General features: G+C 39.9%; 1 protein-coding gene and 1 pseudogene across 3 annotated transcripts; both read right to left on the bottom strand.

The window, feature by feature from the left end:
- Positions 1-1,381: 1,381 nt before the first annotated feature.
- On the bottom strand, positions 1,382-8,847 carry LOC103699885 (uncharacterized; annotated as a pseudogene). The gene is made up of 4 exons (XR_015976415.2): positions 8,362-8,847; positions 3,611-3,857; positions 3,000-3,213; positions 1,382-2,761 (listed from the first exon to the last, which is right to left on the bottom strand). The product of XR_015976415.2 is annotated as an uncharacterized LOC103699885 (transcript).
- A 3,690-nt stretch (positions 8,848-12,537) lies between these two features.
- LOC103700189 (subtilisin-like protease SBT1.1) lies at positions 12,538-19,001 on the bottom strand. 2 transcript variants are annotated; one of them, XM_026801982.4, is made up of 3 exons: positions 18,717-19,001; positions 15,513-15,791; positions 12,538-15,150 (listed from the first exon to the last, which is right to left on the bottom strand). In XM_026801982.4, the coding sequence occupies exon 3, from the start codon at positions 15,140-15,142 to the stop codon at positions 12,845-12,847; it is 2,298 nt and encodes a 765-aa protein (XP_026657783.2). In that variant the 5' UTR covers positions 15,143-15,150; positions 15,513-15,791; positions 18,717-19,001; the 3' UTR covers positions 12,538-12,844. The 2 variants fall into 2 exon arrangements, with proteins under 2 accessions (XP_026657783.2, XP_008780373.4); XM_008782151.6 differs by lacking the exon at positions 15,513-15,791 and having other exon boundaries at positions 18,717-18,997.
- Between the last annotated feature and the right edge of the window lie 3,992 nt (positions 19,002-22,993).

Here is a 22,993-nt window from a genome sequence, read left to right as displayed (position 1 = left end):
TCCTGCGGGCATGTATTTAGTTCCACATTGGCTATTCGTCGGAAAGATCTTGGGTACTATATACACTAAGGAACCCGAAACATACCTTCAGGCTAGCTATTTTAGGTGATATTCTAGGTTGTAACAAATAGTATCAAAGTGGACCCGGCCCATGGCCCATTTGGACTAAGAAACACTGCAACAAGGGCTCATTATGAGTGACTACAGGCCAATCGTGATGCTTAGATTTGAATGGATTTGGATTCTTAATCTGACAAGGACGTCAGGGCTTAAACTGGAGGAGTGGGCGTGTGTTCGGTCCCACATCGGTTATTCTTCAGAGAGATCTTGGATACTTATACAGAACTAAGAAATATAAAAAATCTATTCTAGCTAGCTATTTTGGGTGATGTCCTGAGTTGTGACAAGGGAGAAGAAAAGAAAAGAAGGAAAAAAGAAAAGAAAAGAAGAAAGGAAGAAGAAAAAAAAACAAAAAAATAAAAAAAAAAAGAAAGGAAAAAGGGATTTATAGAGAAATTAGAACACCCTTGTCCCATAGGATTTAAAATGTTGCAAGGTAGTCTAGGTCAAACTCGGCCATCTATCGTATTATCAAATGTAAGAAATGAAGCGCTTAATTTTCTTTATCATACTTAATGTCAATAGCTAGGTTGGATTAGAGTGCTCTAGATTGTGAGTGACAAACCCGTGGCGCAAAAGAGGGTTGCATTGACTAACTGCCCCTTTATTTGATCCCGAAATATCTCCTTTAATTAGATGCACAAGAAGCCACTAGATTATCTATCTTTCTAGTATTTTAGTTAGAGATATCCTCATATCAATTCTAGAAATAATTAAATAAAAAAGCTTTTTTTCTTTTAATATTTTTTGGCCTTGGAGTGCAAGGCATGTCCACCTACTTGCCATACAAAATATTTAGGGGATAGACATATTTTACAACTAGTAAGGAATCAATGTCCACTAATAAAGGCCTGATGTTGTTAAATAGGCAAACAAGAAAATTCCAACTGCCGTGCAACATGGTCGCCATAAAGGACTTAGAATGCCCTGCTCATCCAACTATGCTAGGTTCCATTTTCATCTTGATATTTAGCATTTCAAATTCAAGAGTTTGTTTATCTTGTCTTGGAAGCTAGCTTATTTGCGCAAGATGGATTACTTATTTGTGTTCACTATAATAGCTATATTTTTCAATGACAATCTAACCTTTATGTTGGCAATTGGACTTTCCTAATTTTTTAGTGGAAAGATAATGATTGAACTTCTCACAACCAGAAAAAGTTGAACCGAGCCGAACCGGCCGGTTCTGCTCGAACCAAGCCGAACCGGCCGGTTCTGCTCAAACCAAGCCGACCCGATCTCCGACCAGGTTGGTTTGGTAGTAGAAAATAAGGGGCTGGAATTTGATTGGCTCTGGCCGGAACTGAATGATTCCGTCCGGTTCAACTCGGTTCGAACCGGTACCGATCGGTACGGATTTCAGTACTGGTTCGACGAACCTTACTCACAATATAATTTTTTGAAATCCATCTCAATTTTTTTCAGCATGGCCTACGCTGCTGGGCGTAGAAACATTTAGAAACTCTTGAATGAAAATTGAAAAAAAAAAATGTAACTCCAGTTTTTTCAAAAATGTAAGATCTTTGGCGTGATCTATATCATTTTGACTGAATTCCGCCTACCTCTTTTTTTTAACAATACCGAGCCGGGTTCTGGATCTCCAATTCAAGCTCACTGTGAAGCTTTTCTTCGCAGGTGTTACGCATACTGAGACACTCTTGGGCATGTCCGCCTTGACTCTGTACGTTGAGTTTGCCTTCCCAACACGTCACGCGGCGTTTAACTGAAACGCTGCGATCTGAATGCACCATTATCGATGGATGGTTCAACTCTCCTTCGATCTTCTTGACATTTCTGCAGACAACACTGCGTCTAGCGATCACTTCCACTTGCCTGGCTGCGTATCCCAGCCCGCAAAGTTAAGCTATGCAATCCTTCCCGTCCAGGTCGCACACTAAACCTGGATCGACTGCTTTCGAGGGGTTCAAACATGGCCAGCGCCCACTGCAAGAAAGCTAGCCTTTTGGAGTCGTTCATCCTTCATTGGCTTCCCATCATCGTCCAAGTTGTCGGAAGTTGTGATGATCTCTGATTTGATTGCTGCAGGTGACCAAGCTGGATGTGTACTCTTGGTAAGTGCTGCAAAACTGCTAAGATGGCGGTTGACATGGAGGTCCCGGACACGAAATTATAGGTCATTTCATTTCGATTTCTGGAAGTCGGTCCTACTTGAAATGGCCATGTCGCAAGAACGTTCACGCCCGGGCCAAGAGAGAAGAAAGTGATGGTAGGAGCTGGAGAAGTTCCGATTATTGTGCCCTTGAAAACAATGGAGGCGAATTGAAGTATGATTTGATCTTCGATCCATCGACATAATTAACATGCGATGCTGGGAGATTGTGAGCTTCAGCAAGGGTGGTATACGCGTCGGTAACCCCAGTGTTTGGTCTTATCATTGCTGCGCCATCCGCCATCTTACCCCAGTGCCCATGTTGATTCTGGAAGATCCAGTAAGGTCACAGACCACTACCTTCCCCTTGATTGAGGTGGCATTGGAGAAGGAGCTGCAGCTTGGCCCAAAAGCATCTTGAGGGTCCACGAGAGGCAGCATGGTTGATGGGAAGGCTGATTCGCCATTAAATTCCCGTCCATCCCCAAGCTTCAGAATCGCCCTCGTGTCCACAGATGGTGCTCGCTCCTACTGTAATGATCCAAGGAGCATCATTGTTAAGCGAACCAGATGAGACCATATCAAATGGAAAATGACAAGGGTGCATGGAGAGGTTTGGACATCTTTGATTTAGAGTTTAGAATTTAAAATTTAGAATTTAGAATTTAAAATTTAGAGTTTAGGGTCGAGGATTGCTATGAGACAGAGGGCGCATCAAAAAAAAAAGGAATATCACAAGTTTCTAACGCAGTTCAAAAGCAAACAATACCTCTGCCACAACCCCTTGCCTCTGATCATAAAAGACAGTTTCCCCTCCAACTAGAGATTGCATGAATGATTCTTGGTTACCACCCACACTTTTTTTCACTTTGGAACCTTCACTGCCACTAAGATATATTAATAAGTATATTGTGTTTTACATCCCTCTCCAAGATCCACACTCTCATCAATATGTCGACCAAACCGCTGGCCCACCTTATATCCGCAAAATGTACAATTAGCCTGACTGATTATATCTGATAACTGATAGGCAATTCCAAATTGAACACTAAATGGTGAATGTTCAAGGTTTGCCAGGGCCACTTGGTTCATTGGCTCAATTTCCATTCTTGGTTATACATGATAGACGAGTTAATAAAGGCTTGGTTTCATCAGGATATTTATCTTACAAACCAAATTAGACATGAATCCTGCTCCAGTCACTGTACAACTACAAGCACAGCTTTTAATATCCTTTTCAGTATTCAAACAAAAAATATGAAAGAAAGGAAATTTGAAACTGCTGAACCAATTTATTTGTAATTTGGATGTACATAAATTTGAAACTTTGACATAAACTAGTAAAAGTAGAAAAGAAAAAAATAAGATAGGATCTTCACCTGTAGAATCTAATATTTGGATTCAGACCTACAGCCACTTTTTCCTGAACTTTGATATCATCAAATACTTTTTTCAGGCCTGACTCCCATATGCATTCAGCAAGAACAGGGTCATTGACAGAAATGCGTTCATTGTCTCGGTAGGCTTCACCTTTGGCTGGACCCAAGCTCCCTTGGTGCACGAATCCCACAGACTCTGCTGCTTCAATGAAGGACTTTGCTTCAGCAGCAGTGAAAAAATTTGGTATCTGAAAAATTATGCTCAAATAGAGAGAGAAAGAGAGAGAGAATGATGAATGTTTATTAATGCTATTTCTTTGGCATACAATACTTTCTTAAGGTAAATGTCTCACTAGCAAACAAAGTGATGATATATGATCCTTAAGACATTTCCATGGTACCAAAAGGAACTGCAGATAATAGAATTAAGGTAAATTTTCCTTCTGGGGCTTCTATAAAAAAAAAAAAAAAACTGTAATGATTCATAATTGTCATCTTTTCCTTTACAGGTATCATGAGGAATGATTGCATTTTCAGTCAAGGCTAAGTTTTACCACCAGTGATTCATAAATTTCAATTATTAATCATTATCCATGTATGGGATAGGTAACAAACTAACAGTGAGTCAAACAAACATGCACTGCACTGCATTTCTAGCAATTCACGAACAGTACTATTGATCCTCAATATCAAACTAACTCATAATGATGCTTCCTTTCGCGCCACAGTCACAATCACTGCATAAGATAATAATTTCCTCAAAGGTTTGACTACTTTTGTCCAAACATAAGTAGCTAGCATTCTGATTGGATAGCACCAGTTTTGTGATTTGCAATTGGCCTCTTAAGTTTGTGATAATTGTTTGTCTGCAGCTAGACATCAATTAAAAGACAGGCCTGAACAGGTTTAAATGATATGAATCAACTGTTTTCTCGCAAACACAAGTATTAAGCAGTCTTTTAAACTGATATTTTAGCTCTGCGACGACCTGTGAAACAGGTCAAGTAAAACCAGAACTGAGTCTTGAAATACTGAGATGGTCCACCCTAATGTAATCTATATAGTCTGTTTGTCATTCAGGACTGGCCAGCATTGAACCTTTCAAAACCAAAATCCTCTTAACCTGCCAAGGTCTCATATCTTCTATGAAACATGAGCCTGGTTCGTGAATGTATCAACTCAGGAAAAGTCTGTGCTGGTAACATACAATTTATTATCAGGTTTTAAAATATAAGATTGGACACAATATATTGCTGGTCATGCAAGGACCATGTTACTCTCTTGACCATTGTCAATTTGACAAGTGCTACAAGAACTACACTTAAACCCTGCACAAATCTAGCACGAGAAAAGAGAATTAGTCACATGAACATCAAACAACCCTCTTGACCTGCAATAGTCTAACGTTGTCACATTGGCAAAAGCTATTGCATGTGCTTGTCCCCAAGAGGAATATTGGTAGGTGAAGTACATATCATATGAGGACCCAATCAGCCTTAAACTTGAATGATGACCTCAGCTCTAAGCTGATTGGCTGGAAAAAGGATGGATATTACAAGGTGGGTTACTTGTGCTTATGGTTGTGTCATATGTGAGTAGCACTTGTTTTGCTTCATATATGCCTTGATGAGGGCTTGTTCAGTCAGTGAATAAGCCGAGCTTGAGGTTCAGTTACTGATAAATACCTACCAAAGTTTATTTGTTCAATATCAATACCAATCTAATGGATGAAGTGTTTCCTAAACAATAAATGCTATATTCATATATTGAAATCTAAAGATTAAGATTAGATCAGACTATACAGACAAAAGACCTAGAGGACCATGTGCTCAAGGCAATAATCTTTAAACAAGTCATTCATGGACAGTTGAACTTCAGCTAAGAATTAATCAAGCCAAGAGTGAGTCTAGCCAAGCTTATGCACGGGCTGGATTACTCAAGTTCATCTTTTTTACATCTCATGGCTTTGTTTGTTTTGGCAGGGGATCTCCCTGTCGCAGCCCTCTTTGAGATTGGAAGAATCCGACGGGGACCCATCATACGTTGGATTGGGAATTGAAGCTAAACCTACTGCCCTAACCTTACCAACCTTCACTGACCCAAATAGACTGAACTTTAGATCACGTGGAAGTGGTAATTTCTGGTGATGTTTTACTGAAGTCCAAAAGTAGAGTCCATGAGGACCTTATAATCACTTTTCTAATTCAGATCCTGGGGAGCCAAAGGGGCCATTTGGATGCAGTGTGTCCTTGAAGTTGGCAAGTGAACTATATTTTAACAAACGATAGCCCTACATTTGGTATTTGTCTACAAGTTATTCATATGGAACTATAACTTTAGTCAGTAGTCACTTGCCTCATGTTTGCTGAATATTTGGGTTTCTATTAGTGTTCAGGTTTAGTCACTCAAAATTATTTTATGGTTTACCTCCACATCTCAATACGAAGAGCACCAATGTTTATCATTTTATCTTTCATCTTATAAATTGACTTGATTTTGGCAAAGCATGTAGACTGTGATACACACCAGTTTTAGGCTATCACATTTTTCTCCCATTAATTAACATTTGTGGGTATAACAACTATCAGAATCACCAAAAAGAAACAATAAGAATTGGAGGGCATGCTCTAGCAAATAGATAGGAGACAATAACAACTAAATTATCAACTCACTAATCATAATAGACTGCAGATAGACCAGAGTTGGGACAGGATATGAGAGGATAGGACAAGTAGATGATCGAATGAATGGAGGAGGTTATGGGGAAAGTAGAAGGAAGATGAAGATAGAGGGGAGGATCGTGTTGTTCCAAGAGAGAACCGAACTGTGAAAGGAAGGAGGGAGGAAAGAGACAGACTGATGGAGCGAGCAGTTTGAGAGAGAAGACAGCGAATGTCACAAGAAATGAAGGTGGGTGGTGGAGTGGGTGAAAGTAAGGAGGCCTCCACAGTACTTTCATTCACACAAACTTGTTTTTCCCTTCACAGAGCCAAAATTAAAGTAGGGAAGTGAGCAGGTTTTGGGATAATACTTGCATAGCTTAGACTACACTTATCCACATGTAAACACCAGGGAGTGCTGAGTATCTATTGAACAATGGTTTAGTCTTCAATTACCTGCATCTAAATGACCCCAAAGTCAGACAGTTCTACTTAATGGTGGCAACTAAGCAGGCCCAAACATTTCTTAGCTGTCCTGAAAAAACATGACCCAGCTCAAAGGAAAAAAAAGGTACAGATCAAGGTTTTCCAAAAAGTTCCATACTTGTTATGGAAGAATGAAAATAAGAAATCCATAGGGAGCTAGTGCGCGAGAAAGCCAAACTAGTAATTCTAGGACTGGTTCCACAATGCAAATAGAATAGGCATCGATATGCTAAGATTTCAAAGGTTGCAGATGACATGATTGATTGCAAGAAAGTTGATCTACAAAAAGCCAGACAAAATGTTGCATCAGGTAATTCCAGCATTAGTTTGGGGAATCAGATAAATTAAGGTGTCAGCAATTCAATGGTTTTACATAATAGCACAAATATAGAGAGGTCAAGGGACTTATATAAGGAGTGATTATTGAGTTCATGATCCTGGATATAGGACAAAGAGTCAGTAATATGAGGCATTTTCTCACCTATAAACGATATATTTTTGATATAGGATGAGCCAGAAATTGTTTGTGTTTCATTGAGGTTGTGATTGGAATGGATATTCCTTTGAGATCTAGTTAGCCAATTTGATCAATCATACATACTTTAGCTTAACTTGACTCCAGTGTCGCAATAGTCAACTTACAAGAGATTTTCCTACAGGGACTTTTAACTTGAACAGGCTATTAGTGATTACACTAAAGTTTAACGATACACGAGTCCAGTGGACCATGTTCTTCTTCTAACATGACTAAACCATGTAATTTAAACGATTTGGATCATAAGTCAAGCCTACAATCACATGATGCTAGAGCACATAGAGTTACCTAATTCATTAAATCCGAAGTGAATTATGAATTGCTAAAGTTTGAAGTGGTTTCTACAAGATTTAGTGTACTAAGCAACTCAGGAATCCCATATGACGATTTACTTAATTAACTCCTTTTAACACTCATAAAATATTTCTATATTACTCACCTTGTATGTATTGATAAATTCAAACCCATTTTATCAAAAAATGTTTAATAAAGCATAATAAAGAACGACTCCAATCGTACTATAAATGAATCCAATTCATTCAGGAAGAGAAAACTCCAAATTATGAATCCAATCCCAGAGCGGATGAACGAACAAACCAAGTAACTATGGGAGCACACAACATCGTAGAAGCATGCCTCAGCACTAGGAGGAAATATGAACACCCTGAAAAAGAACTCGAAGAAAATTTAGTCATCTTCAGAAGAAATTATTCTCTCTACATATCAAGTCTTTCTTTCGTTTTATGTCAAATACGTGTTTTGTTACCTAATGCTATCCGTAGGGGTTAAAAAGAATGACGCTTCAATGCTTCATGCTCCTTCATAAGATAATCTATTTAGCGCGCCGCCACACACACACACACACAAAAAAAAAATATGAACAAAGAATTCATGCTCGAACAAGTAATTGCATGGTCAACAATCAGTCTTTACGAAAGGATCTGTAACCTGAGGCCTAAAAAAACCTAAAAGAAAAGAAAAGACGAATTCTTTAATTAGAAGCACTAGACTACAGAGAGATCAAAAGAGATGCAAAAGAAAAGAAGGAATTCGGGGTCCTTGGGCATATACCGTAAAGATGCTGCTGCCTTTGAGGCGATTGATTTGGAGATCCCTCTTGCTTTTGATCTGCGGCCACCTCCCTCCCGCCGTCTTCGTCTTCTTCTTCTTTTTCTTCCATTGCTGTTCGTCTCTTCCAGCTGCGGCTGGAGTCGCCATTCTCCGCCTCTCCTCCATCGAAGTTGAGGGAAAGGGAGCCAATCGGACACGAAGGCCAGTGAAAAAGAGGCGTCTCGTATGTATCGGTCTCTAATTTGGGCTAGGTAAATGGAGAAATTATTAGTGGTCCGCTGAACCTGATCCATCTAATAATTTCTAAATTAAATTGCAACTTCTGGACCTACACTTTTTCTTGGCAACTGTCTCGAAATCATCTCAGGGAAGAGGACATGAAATTAGGTTATTTGGTCCAACTGGATTATAATTATATGAGGATCTGATTTGATCTAAGTTTTGGGTTGTATCTTTCAAGTGAAAGGATTATCTTTCTTCTTTTGTGATGTCAATCATTGGATTGCATCCTGTATAGCTTCCAAAGCACTTCAAACTTTTTTATCCATCCATCTGTATAGGTCTCATCCATAGACTTGTAAGTCATCGTAGAGATGGTGTTCTTTACAACCCAGTAAAAATCTCCACACATTCACATCAACACAATATTAATATAAGTTTGAAAACCACAAACCATTACTGCAGACATCATGAAGTCACAAATTGACTATTAATAGTGCTCGAATAATCATTATAAATATGCACATCAAATATCAATATAAATCCAACCACTCAAGAGTGTTATACCATACGATATCTTAAAATTTTTATTAGTGTTTTTAATGTTTTCCATTCCTTTCTTATTAAGTTGATCCATATCAATTATTTTTCGAATTTTGGGCTACATCCCGATCACGTTTTGAGCCTGTGACGGATAAACTAATAATGTCACACTAAGTGCCTGTGACGAGCAAACTAATATTGTCACACTTAGAGCATTTGACAGGCAAAACAATAGTATCACACTTAAAGCTTGTGACGGGATAAACCAATAGTGTCACACTTAGAGCCTGTGACGGAACAAACCAATGATAACGAGACGATCCAAGTCCTTGTTCATTTAATCAAGTTCACATCTACACATTAATCTCTTTAATTTTCGCCTTTAGACTAACCATGGTCGCGCTTCTAACCCATGACGGGGCAACAAATAATAATAAAGTTAGTCTAGAGCATCACATCCATAAATTCAATTATATAGGTATAGGTTATGCACATATATGCATCCATCATGATATCAATCACAAGCAAATACGATCAAAATACAATTTAATATAAAACTATTCTTACTTCTTACTTATTTGGATCATAGCACATCATATATATATAGGTGCAAAAATATTTATATTATGCAAGTCGGTGTACAAGATTCTTACTTCTTTGGTGACAACCTAGACAGAATAATTATCTGCCCACACCATGATCTACAACAAGGGGGCGCAGAACCTTGCTCAACGGTCAACGTCCTCTCGTCCAATAGATAGTTTTCCTACAGAACCAAATCAACATTAAAAATTACATGGGGCATCTGACAACCTAGAACTCTCTATTAACCTAGGACTATCCAGCAGTCTTCAAAACAATGATCTCCTCATATCCAACTAGAAAGAGTAAACCAATAGGAAGAGAGAGAAACTAGAGAGAGAAATAATCCAGGTAGAGAGAGAAAGTCCCATAAAGAGAGAAACAAACAAAAAGAGAAACCAAGAGAGAGGATAGAGAAAGAGAGAGGAGAGAGAAACCCTCTCTCTCCTCTCTTCACGATTGACTGCCTCCTTCTCCCTTCCCCCTCACAGGTCCAAAGGGCGGCGGCCATGGCGGCCCAGCCCCCACTTGACGGCGACCACAGCCCCGACCAAAACGGTGACCTGCAACAACAAAACAAGAGGGACGAGGACCGAAATAGAGTACCCCCTGTTTTGGCTGCAACACCAACGATTACCGATTCCTATCACGACAAATAAGGCCGAAAAAAAATAGAGAAGAAAGAGAAGGAGCAGGAGGAGCCTTACCTCGGTTCGGCAAAGTTTCTAATGAGGTTTTCGGTGAGGAATCAAGAAAAGAACTAGAAAAGGCAACTCAAAGTTGGCGGCGATTCATGGGGTGGAAATCTAAGGAGGAGAAGGGAAGATTTATAGGCAAGATCTTTGAGTCCTCTTCTCCGCTAGAATTGGGGAGAAAGAAGACTCCCAGCCAAGCTCTTCTTCCCCGATTCCTCGACGGGCCGAGCACGGGTTGCTTTGGGCCTAGCCTACTTAGGTCGGCCCACAAGCCCAAGGGTTGGTCCGCGAGGTCGGGCTGGGCCTGGCCATTCCAGGCCGGCCCACAAGCCCTTTTTTTTTCTTTTTCTTTTTCTAGGGTATTACAAAAGACAGCTTTAGTCCATCATCATGCAGCTCCAGTGAACCCATTGTTCACTCGTCACTGTTGGTATTTGTCTCAGCATATACGGCATATAATAATAATTTATGATTAAAGAATGTTTGTTTTAATACAGTAATAACAGTGTTATAACATAGTATAGCAGATACTAGTGCAAAAATTAAGTGTATTACTGTCAGGATCCAAAATCATGGCCAAAATCTTGAGATATTCCTATTTTGCTGATTTTTACCATACTTTCCATATCATGTATAGAGATGGATGACATCTCCAGTTTTAAAAGACTTGCCTACAATTACAATTATGGTTGCAAGTGCCTGGTTCGAGAGCCTATATTAGCTGCTTGTTTAAGTGCGAATGAGTTTCTCTGACTTTTTTTGCATGCTGACCGTACTGGAAATGCTAGGAAACATTTTGCGTTAGTGCTTATTCCTCCTTCACGAGAATTTTGTGAAACCGATAACTCGATGGCAGACAGAGCAGCAGCCTTCCATTCCCGTGCAGACGCCGGTATGCTTAACAATAAGTGAATTGAGATACCTTTAATGATCCCTTGCTTTACCATATCTAGATCAATGGCTAAATTTATCAAATAGTTTGTTTGGTATGCCGACATGACTTATCCTTCTTTCCATGATAGATATCTTGCACTCTAGCTTTCTATTGAAATATTTTCTTGTAATTTATAGTGAGAATCAATACTTTAGCTACAGTGAAAAAGACTTTTGTGGCCTCACTGTTAAAATTGGAAAGCTATTTTTGTGGAAAGTCCAAGCAAAAAGTATTTTTGACACTCAAGCAGATCGGGGTCGAGTTGAATCTTTTGCACGAAAGAACGATTAAACTTTTTTTTGCAACATCAACCGTTGGATCATGAATCGACAGGTTTCAAAGCATCCCAAATTCTTTCTTTTGTCTACCTATGCAGATCCTATAGGAGCTATTGGGCGATCTAACAGTGCACGTAGCAAAAAAAAAGATGAATCATTTTTTCGCATACAACCAGACCCTAAGCAGATTTGGGCTAATTTTATTTAGTATGTGGTGCACAAGTCTACACCAATGTTATTTTTATTAAAAATATTTTACTTTTCGGTTACAGTGAAAGCTGATGGATTCTGTCGCCTATATCAATAGTAGTGGATTGTAAAAATAAATAGTCATCCTATCTAAGATAAAAATTTTACTCATTTGAAATTGATGATGTAACAACCCAGGACCTCGCCTAAAATGGCTAGCCAGAAGATATTATTTGGATTTTTTGATCCTGTATAAGTACCCAAAGTCTACCCAACGAATAACCGATGTGGGACTAAATACACGCCCACACGGGTCCTCGCATACTCCTTCCATTCATGCCTTGATGTCTTCGTCAGGCTAAGGGTTGAAATCCATCCAAATCTATTCACAAACACCACGATCGGCTCGTAGTCAGCCCCAATGGATATATGTTGTAATGTCCTCCAGTTTACATAGGTTATGAGTCGGATCTGCTCTGATACCATTTATAACAATCCAGAACCTCGCCCAAAATGGCTATTCATAAGGTATTATTTAGATTTCTTGATCCTGCATAAGTACTCAAGTTTTATCCAACGAATAACCGATGTGGGATTAAATATACGCTCGCATGGTCGTAATAGATGTTCTATTGCTTAAGTTATTTTTCCGTTTGCATATTTGATGATGTGCTTCTACTCAAAAAAAAATATATTGATGTTGTACTGGCCAATTTTTGACAATAAACTATTGTAATTTTCTCATCAACTCCTAGCTTGTGATAATTCATCGAACACATATCCAGACATCAATAATCAGTCCCCAATCTTTTGTGATTTGGAACTTTGCCCGCATGATGAAAAGTAAAATGTCAATGTTGCACCACACCATTACTTGCTAAAAGTGTAAGCATTCCTCTGTTCCGTATCTCCTACTAAAATCTAGCATATGCAATGATTTTGTTACGTAAAGCCAGTGGTGATATCGCAGAAATTTGCAGAGATGCAGGGGCCTGGAAGGCTTCGTGAGCAAACTCCTCCGAAATTTCGGTAAATAGATCCGTCTATTGCCATGTCACCGCAACCGGACTCCTAACTGAGAACTCACCACACACCCAAACTAACTCTCCGAAACAAGAGTCACTTCCACTCAGCCCAAGAAAACTCACCTTGTAACTAAGCTTCTGTCCCATCTCCACAAAGGCCAACTCCTTCGGATCCACATTTACGGTGACTCCTTTCGGCTCACGCACTTTCACCGTGTATCTGCATCTTGCCTGCCCCACATTGGTCACGGTCCTTGTTTGCGTCACGGTAGAGTTTGGGCTTCCACTTTCAAATAGTACCGAGAAAGAAGGGTAATTCAGGTCCCTGATATTGCGAAGTATTCTGTTCTTCGGGCACCTATAATTTTTCCGGGCCAATGTTGCCAGCTGTGGGGAAGTGTAGTTCAAGCTACAGAGGTAATCCAAGTAGTCCTTCGGACTAATATCATAGACCAAGCCCGGGTTCGAAGCTCTCTCGGGGTTGACGTGCCCTGACCCAAACACAAATGGAGTTGCCGGCAATCCCGAGCTAACGTCCACAATGTAGCCATTCTTGCTGTTGAGAGTGTAAGCAGTGGTCATCAATGCCGATTTTATCGCAGCTGGAGACCAGTCCTGATGGACCGCCTTAAGGAGTGCTGCGAGTCCGGAGACGTGTGGGCAAGACATGGAGGTGCCGGAGATTATATTGAAATTAGCCCTACGTGTATCACTCTCAATATGGGAAGGACTCACAATAGGTGGCCATGCTGCTAGTATACCCATGCCTGGTGCGGTTACGTCAGGCTTTATGATGTCCGGGCCGACCAAGCTTGGTCCTCTTGACGAGAATGCAGTCATCATTGGTGCCGGCTGCCCGTATGACGTTCCGAGAAATGTGATCATGGCCATGGGCCTCTTCGAAGAAGTAATGTAGGTTTTAATTGCTTTTGCGGCAGCTGCCCCTAGTGACGAAGCAGGCAAAACGTGGAGATCAGCAAATAGCTCTTCCCCTTGTTCTTGAGAGCTCACCAGCAGCATTCCGGCGCCTCCGGCGAGCTTAACTTGCTCCCCCTTCTGGGTCCGCCCAACAAGGCCCCGTTCACAGACGACAATCTTTCCTTTAACAAGCTTTGGTGAGAGGGAGCCCGGTCCACAATATCGTGCACTTCGTCCTCCGGCGGTCTTGTCATAGGCGATGGGCAGCAGTTTTGTGGGCGACCCTGAGTAAAGAGACGCACCTTTGAACGTGCGGCCATCACCAAGCTTTACTGCAGTTGGAAAGCTTCGATCCAAGTAGTTTGCAGCGACCGTTATGACCCATGGTGCAGTGTTGGTCACGGTGGCTTCATAAGGGCCCGAGTTTCCGGCGGAGCATGACACGAATACGCCCTTCTGGATAGCTCCAAAGGCGGCAATGGCTATGCTATCAGAATAGAAAGGCCGATATCCACCTCCAAGTGAGAGGGACAGGACATCCACACCATCCGCCACAGCCCGATCCACCGCAGCCAGTACATCGGAATCGGCACAGCCTGAGTTCCAGCAAGCCTTGTAGGCAGCAATTCTTGCGGTGTACCTCATTCCCTTTGCTGAGCCTTTAGCATTGCCGAAGAGACTAGCACCGGCAACAATGTCGCCGCCTGCAGTTGATGCAGTGTGAGTGCCATGCCCTTCGGAGTCTCTCGCCGACCGGAACTCTCTAGTCTCATTTATCGGTCCAGCTAAAGCCTCGTAGCCTTTCCAGAAGGCGCGAGCACCAATCAGCCTGTTGTTGCAGTTGTTGGAGGAAAACTTGGTGCCCGCTTCGCAAGCGCCTCTCCAGCGGGTGGGCCTGCCGGAGATGTGGGCGTCGCTGAAGCTAACATGCTCGGGCCAGACTCCGGTGTCGACCACACCGATAATGATATCGGAAGCTAAGTTGGGCGATGTCCACAGGCCTTTGCCGGGCATTAGGCCTAGGAATTGTGGGGAGTATGTGGTGTGGAGTTGGATCAACGTGTCGTCGGGATAGGCAGAGAGAAAACCATCGAGCTGCTGCAGAGATTTTGCTTGCTTGGGTGAAAGCTTGGCGGCGAAGCCCGAGAGAGCAGTGTCATAGACGTAAAGTAGCTGGGGTGGTGGAGCTAGCTCTCGTTCTTGTTCTGAAGAGGAGAGTAGGAGTAGGGATTCGAGCACAGCTTCAGGCCATCTCCTGGTTCCACCAAGGGAGCGATCGAGAGCTGCGGCCTTGGTAGCGTCCATGTGGACTATGTAGGTCTGGGTGTCCGAGGAGTGCTGCCGGCCTGCCGCTGGTGCAAAAGGGAGCAGCACAAGCAGAACAGATATCCGAGACATCACTCTAGCTGCATAGATGCATGACAAGTACTCTTATTAATGAGGTACTCAAGGGACATTTGGTGCTAATAATTAATAATATGGCCTAACTAGTTGAGAGGTTCATGGATGGTGGCATGCGTCAATTACGTCCACCAGTAGCCGTCAAAAACTAAGGTTTAGTTGGGGAAAGACTACTTTGCAATTTAGCATGGAAATATCAAATATCTACGTGGGCACAAATTAGTGTTGCTGAGCCAGTTGATTTAAACGTGACTAACGCAAGCATCGTACTCCCCTTCCATATCATTTATATCTCACAGGCAAAAATAGATGAACCCACTACAACAACAGAAAGGGTCACATCTTTCGTGCAAAAAAACAGATTTACCTTCCTTCCCCCTGGTCCACCGTCGGTCACTTTGAGATCTATGCAGGTTAATAAATGATGAAGTTTGAAATGCTTTAAGAGCTGCACTATAGGTGATCCAATAATGGATTTATATGAAGGAAGGAAGGTGAATCCTTCTTTCACGCAGAAGACGTAGCCCATATCCTGATAACAACTAGAGCAGCTGCATACTTAGAAGTATACAACTTGTTGCATTGGCCATGGCTTGATAGGCAAGCTTGGTGGGAGCTTGTAGCTCACCATGTGCTCATCGCTGGCCTGTCAAATTGAAGTCTTGATTTGATTAGGAAGAAGAAAGATTTTTTTTAACTTACTCAACTCGAATCTTTTAAAAGAAAAATTAGAAGAAGATAGAAAAATATCGAAAATAGGACTTTAAGTCTCATTTTCTTTTATTGATCTTTAAAAAAAAAAAAATGAAGTACATAGCCTCTATTTATAATGTGAGGTTTGTCCTAACATAATTTAGGTTGGATTTCTCTTCCTAATCTTAATTAGACGCTTTTTTAAAAATAGACATTTTTAATAAAAAAACTAAAAATCTTGATGAGGTAAATCTCAACTTCTACATCAACTCTATCTTCTATCACTCTACCTAATTTTCCTCGGATAGAGAGCTACGCTCAGTCAAAGTCTTATCCGAAAAGAAAATTTTCGATTTGACCAGCCCATTTCGGAGCCTAAATGATGGAATTTTGGTCCAATTAAACTCAAGATGGCCCAAAGTTGTAGATCTCGAAAAGGTAGCTAATTTCAAAAAAAAAGAAGATCATCTCAATTGGGCATCATACGACCAAATTATGACATTCAAAAGTTTGGCCTGCGACTCGACTTTCCGATATGGCGGGTCTCACTCTTGAACCTTGTCTGGTCCTGCTGGTAGTGGCCAAAGTGTTCCACATCGAGTCTAGTGATCCTCGTAGTGATCAGAGTATTTTACATCGAGTTTGGTGATCCCCTTGGATACTCATATTAGTCAAAGTGATCTACGTCAAGTTTGGTGATCCTCCTAAATACTCATAGTGGCCAAAGTAGTTCACATCGAGTCTAGTGATTTTCTGGAATCACAGCTTTTCTTGTTTAGAGAATTTAGCTCCTGCTAAATTGAAACTGAAGATGGAAAAATGCTTGCTTTCCTACCTCGCGACTGAACCGCTTAGTTTTGACCGGAAATAGAGTTGCTGGTGCTTGTGTTGAAGGTGCCGCCAATCGAGACATAATCTTGGTGGGTTAGGCTATCTGATCTCCTCTAGTTGTGTGAGACGTTTCATTATCTCAACATTCGTCGAGATAGAAATAGCAGCCATACTCAACTTTGTCCTTCAACATAGTTCAAGCACAGATAGCCCTTCTCTTGACTACTTGTACTGCTCATGCATCTAGATCATGAAGAGAGGCCCCTACAAATATAGAGGACTAAAGCTCTGATACCAATTTGATCTAATCTGATCAAGTTAGAATTCTACCAGGTAAGATTATGGCTCTGATACTAACTTAATCCAATTAAAAAGAAGAAAGATTTTCTTCAACTTGCTGAACTCAAATCTCTCAATAGAAAACTAGAATAAGATGAAGGATTCTCGAAAGTAGAGCTTTAAGTTCTCTTTTCTTTCATTGATCTTAAAAAAAAAAGAGGTATATAGCATCTATTTATAATGTGAGGTCCACCCTAATATAATTTGAGTTAGATTCCTTTTTCTAATCATAGTGGAACTCTTTTTCCTAAAATAGACATTTTTAGTAAAAAATATTAAAAATCTTGAGGATATAAATCTCAACTTTTATATCAATTCTTCCTTCTGTCGCTCCACCTGATTTTTCTCAAATAGAGAGCTACGCTCGTTCAAAGTCTTATCCGAAAAGAAAATTTTTGGTTTGATTAGCTCGTTTTGGAGCTTAAATGATAGAATTTTGGCATGATTCTAAAAGGTTGGCCCAAAGTTGTAGATATCAAAAAGATACCCAATTTCAAAAAAAAAAAAAAAGATCATCTCAATCGAAAATCGTATGATCAAATTATGGCCTCCTAAAGTTTAGTCTATAACTCGTCTTCTCAATATGGCAGATCTTACTCGCGAACCCTGTCTAGCCCTACTCGTAGTAGCCAAAATATTCCACATTGAGCCTAGTGATTCTCTTAAATACTCGTAGTAGTCAAAATATTCCACATCGAGCTTAGCGATCCCCGTAGATACTCGTAGTGGCCAAAGTCGATCACATCGAGTTTGGTAATCCTTGTGAATACTTGTAGTAGTCAAAGTGGTCTACATCAAGTCTAGTGATATTTCTGAATTAGATATATATGTTAGAAATCAGAAAATCATATGCATCGTTGTGTTGCCTCTGGTTATTCACCTAAGGTCTAATAGATATGCTTGATGGGACATCATATGGGTAGATGAATGGAATTAAGGATGATAATGGTGGTAGATGCGAAATTTATACAGAAGTAGTACTACTTGGTTATATATATACATATATACACTTCCTAACTTCCACAGGAAGGTCAGCCTGAACATGACCCTGGAAATTTATTGGGAAGATTATCAGAACTTTTTTGTGAGAAATCAAGTCTGAAGTAGCACTATCCTAGTTATATGTAAATTATGGACTAACGAGATTTATGATGTACAGAAAGAGATTATTTTGCTCCCAACCTAATGCCCCAACAGAGAATATAATCACTTCCCATTTTGAAATAAAGCATAAAAATGCAAGCAATATAGCGATATGCTAGTATTTAGTTTGATTTGAAAGTGATTACTTACTAAGCAGGTGAACTCTAGCTAGGGATTGTGTTTTCACAAAAGCTTATTTGAGAAGACGAAGCAAATTTAAAAGAAATTGCATGCTAAAGCTTCCAAGTGTCTGAATTATGTATATAAACCAGCAGAGTACTATATGACCGAAGCAAATCAGCTGTTCAAGGGTATCCAAGCTTGGAAAGATGGTCAATATCAAAGTTTGATACTAAATTAGCATTTAGTCCTTCAAAATGGATCGCGTCTCAAACTCCATCTTCTAAAAGATTACATGCTCTTGAGAAACTTGTAAAATCTCTTACTCTCTTAATGGTCTAACAGGGATGGAAACTGTAAGCATAGGTCACTATAATATTTTTACGAGTTAAAAAAACAGAGGCTATATATACATTTAAAATAATAAAATTAAAGTTATGCATACCTGCAGTAGAGATCATGGGAGGCATTTTACAAGTAGAGCGTCTTGGCATCCCGAAGTGCAAGGAGAGCTTTAAATAGAAGGGACGCAGGACTCGAATGGGAATATGAAATTTCCAGGTCACACTGTGCTTGTGGCTGTGCCACTAAAATGATCCTTTGGTACGCTCCCGGCCACAACCAAGTCCGTCTCCACCGAAGGTGATCAGATAAGAAAAACACTGGCCATCTTGGAAAAGCAGAAATCACCGACACCCATCTCCAAATGGATGGGATCAATCACAGGATAGAAAAGATCTCCCGCTGGTGACTGGAGATTATTCTTGGGCTCCGTTCGACGCAAGCAAAGTGGTGGAATCGTGAGAGCCCCTCATGTTGCTGTCGTGGGAAGGGAAATGATTGTGGACCAAACGCGATGACGACGGTCGTGGCAGGCCCTCCGCGACCAGTGGTGGCACCATCACGACGATGCACTGTAGTGGGCTTCGCTGGATGGTCGCTCACACACTGTGAAATGTTATCTCCGTTGTGCTTTTGATGATATCAATGGAAGAGCACATGCGATACTAGCAGTGCCTATTGCCATGATTTCATGATAATGGGGTCCAGTGTTTGAGATGAAATCAAACATCTGCTTTCTAAGCTACATGTTGATGACTGGGTTGCATAACTGACTCGACCGGGAATTAGCATGTAATAAGAATATCTTGGAGTAATTGAAAGTAACTCCGTTACCACTCAGAGAGAGAGAGAGAGAGAGAGAGAGAGAGAGAGAGAGAGAGAGAGAGAGAGAGAAGATTATTCTTTGGATATCAAGCAAACACGCCTTCGATGTGGGGATGCCAGTTACAGAAATCCTGAAAAAAGTTTTTTTTTTTTGAAAAAAAAGCAACAAAAAGAACACTATGGCCAAAAAGGCAAGAACAAGATTGCATTATTAGTGGGGCGGAGGAATCTTGAGTGCGTTTGGCAGAGAAAGTAATGTCTCTCCTTCTTTCTTTTATTTATTTATTTATTTATTTATTTTTTGCTATAATGGATGACTCTTGCACTTTTAGTATAAATATATTTAAAAAAGTCAAAATATAACCAAATTTTGAAGTGCTCTAAGCAGCTCTCTCCCATCAATCCAAAGCACTCTCCCAGAGTAGTTTGCCACATTCGAGGCCATCCAGAAAAAGCGATATCTCTCGGTATTTGTAAAAGAGTAGGCAAAATAAACAGTAGTTATGTCCTAAGAATATATAATAGCATGCAGCAGATTGGTAAATTGCATCTAATAACTTGCGAACAAGCAAATCTCAGACGATGTTGAATCAATTACAGAAGAATGGTTTGATACAAAACTAGAAGATTTTGAAAAAATAAAGAAAATAGAGAGATCGATAAAAGAGAATTGTGCATAAAATAAAGCTTGCTTGGTTGTAAATACAGTTAAGGTCAGAGCTTCGAGATTTAATCCTGTAATAAAAGCATAATATAAAAGTGATACTTAGACCAAAAAGGACTTCGCACTAAGCTACAAAATTCCTAGCGTAGAATAATTTGGAATGCAGAAGGATGAGGATCCTTGATGACTGATATAGAAAAAGAAAACAATTCAAATTTGGAATGTAGAAGGGTGAGAACAAAACTGCAACTGGTTATTTTTGCTTCTCGTTCTTCTACAACCATCTACTCTTTGCTACAATCTTTCCTTCATTAGATGGTCCAAACGTATTGAATATTGATAACCCATCTAGCATTATTGTAGATAGTAGAGTTTTTATCAATAGAGCTTTGGGTGTGGTAAATAGGCGTGAAGTTTTTAATCAAAAGCTATTTACTATTTGGTTACTATATTTCTAAACCACTATGGAACTTTAACATCCATTTAGTAGCCAAATAGAGAAAGAGCTTTTAGTATCAAGAAATGGTAATGAAGGATGATACATGGTGCTTTAATTTATCTAAATGTTTGTACTATCAAATACTGTTATTATGATTCTTCATTTATTTATTTTTTTTATATTGAACCTAAATAATATAATAAATAATATTTTTTAAGACTTCTTATAAATATATAGCAATATATATTCTATATTATTATTATATTGTAGTAAAATTATCATAATATAATAATATAATTATATAATATATCATAATATTATTATTTAAAATATAATAGAATATAATTTTATAATAATATTATATTATAGTATATTTTGTTATAAGATTGTATTTTTAATTTTTTTTAAAAAAAATTGCTGTTGTGACTCAAACTTGGGTCATTCATCTAGAAAAAATAGCTTCTCAATCATATCAATAAGAGTCTGCCTAAAGGTGATTTCAATTTTTTTCTTAAATATCTCAAAATCACCCAAAAGAGACTCGAACCTTCCAATAATTATTTTTTTGCCCTCCAAAAGCAATGTCAAACGAGGCTACTATCATTTCCTGATACTAGAAATATTTTTTAAATTTGGTTGCTAAAAAAATATTAAAGTTCTACAACACTTTAGAAAAATGCTTTCCAAGTAGCAAATAACTTTTAATTGAAAACCTTACTAGCAAAAGCTCGACTACTCAAAGCTCTACAAATAAAAGATCTACTACCTATAGCAATACTAAATGAAGTCTAAGCTTGTCTATAGACTAATTCATACTTTAGGTCGAATACCGGTGCCAGGATGCATGTCAGGCAAAACTGGACCATTAAGCAACTAATTGAGATGCTCGGCATGGGCACAACATGGACAACCAGCAACAAGTCCATCTTCTAGCACAACAAAACCTCATACAACCACAAATATTGATCAAAATTCACTAACAAACACACATAAAGGTGCTAAACAGATTGATGGCTATCATTTAGATTACATTACTCTTTTTTATTATAGAAGGAAAACCTTTTCTAGGCTTGCTTCATTGGAGTCAATAGATTGTCAATTCTTTTACTGCTGCTTCCAATTGTTCTCAATTGATGACAACTCACAATGTGCTTATCTCAAACTCACAACAAATTTCCTTTTGCATGGTCTTTGCCACTAGAATTCACTTTGAATACCTTCTTCATATTCACCTTGGAGAATTTCAATTTCTCTTGTGCGATCCCTCTAGCATGTCCACCTTCATAGTGTATGCTGAGCTCACATTTGTTATAGAGTACACTATCACCTTGTTGCAGGCTTGAGTTACTTTTGTCGAAGGATAGTTCAGCTCTGCTTCACCAGTCTTCTTGTCCATTTCATCATCTCTATAACCCAATCCGCATCGGTAACTTTTGTAGTCTTCGACATCCTAGTCATATACCAAACCTGGATTGGTGGCCTTTGATGGATTTACATGTCTAGCACCCACGGCAAATTAAGAAGCAAGCGAGCTGGAAATTCTCATCTTTTATTAGCTTTCCGCTATGACCATGGTATCTGATGTCATCAAGATCGCTATGATCGCTATATATGGGAGTGTCTGGATGCATATTCTTCACAAGTGCTGCAACACCACTAACGCTATATATGGGAGCCCACATGGAAGTCCCAGATAACGCTATGGTCACCATTGTTATATGGCAGTGATCTATAAGGAAGATAAGTGTCAGGCTGTAAAATGCGAACACTCTGAATGCTGGAACCCCAGTGACGTTCGTAGCAGTGGCATTTTTGGTGGAATTGACGTACGACAAGATCTTCGATTTATCAGCATAGCTAACTTCTAATGCTGGAAGGTAATGGGCGTTGGCAGTGGTGGTCTCATCATCTAGGGGACCGAACATAGCTAAGCTAGCCCTGGCATTCTGAAGCCTGATATCTTGAGACTGGGTCTTGACATCTTGATTGCCTGGCCTGTCCAGATGGGATCTGAAGTCAATGTACAACATTATATCTGGTACCTCCATGGCAAACCCTCACTTGATAGGCATTGTAGCACTCACTAAGAGTGCCCATCCTGATTCGTCACTGACCGCAATGAAGTCTGCTAGCATCAAAACTTCCGATGTTGTGGGCAATGATCGATGGGAATTCTGGTCTGGATGCGCAACATGAAAATGCGGGCTGCAAGGCACATGAAAGGCTACTAATCCAGGGCTACTTTATGACCTAGGATGGCGGAACCACTGGAGGAGGCAACAATTACTGTTACTCAACAGACCTTGTAGTTTTGACGCATGCATGGCAAAAAGACCTATACTAAGATGAATGACAAAAAGACTGATCATATACTATTGAGTGTGAGTGGTGAGAACCATGGTGCAGAAGGGAATTCGTGGTGTGACTGGGATCATCATGTCGTGAGGAGCCC

The sequence above is a fragment of the Phoenix dactylifera genome, chromosome 3, assembly GCF_051530095.1.
Source record: "Phoenix dactylifera cultivar Ajwa chromosome 3, Ajwa_hap1_PhDact_Kaust_v1.1, whole genome shotgun sequence".
NCBI classification, from domain to species: domain Eukaryota; kingdom Viridiplantae; phylum Streptophyta; class Magnoliopsida; order Arecales; family Arecaceae; genus Phoenix; species Phoenix dactylifera.
This window is presented reverse-complemented; position numbering and strand designations above follow the sequence as displayed.

Bases quoted from the DNA above. Each gene is read 5' to 3' on its own strand.
- LOC103700189 (XM_008782151.6), bottom strand. From the start codon at position 18,765: ATGCCAAGACGCTCTACTTGTAAAATGCCTCCCATGATCTCTACTGCA. The intron at 15,151-18,716 runs GTATGCATAACT...GCATCTATGCAG, and splicing joins TCCCATGATCTCTACTGCAG to CTAGAGTGATGTCTCGGATA.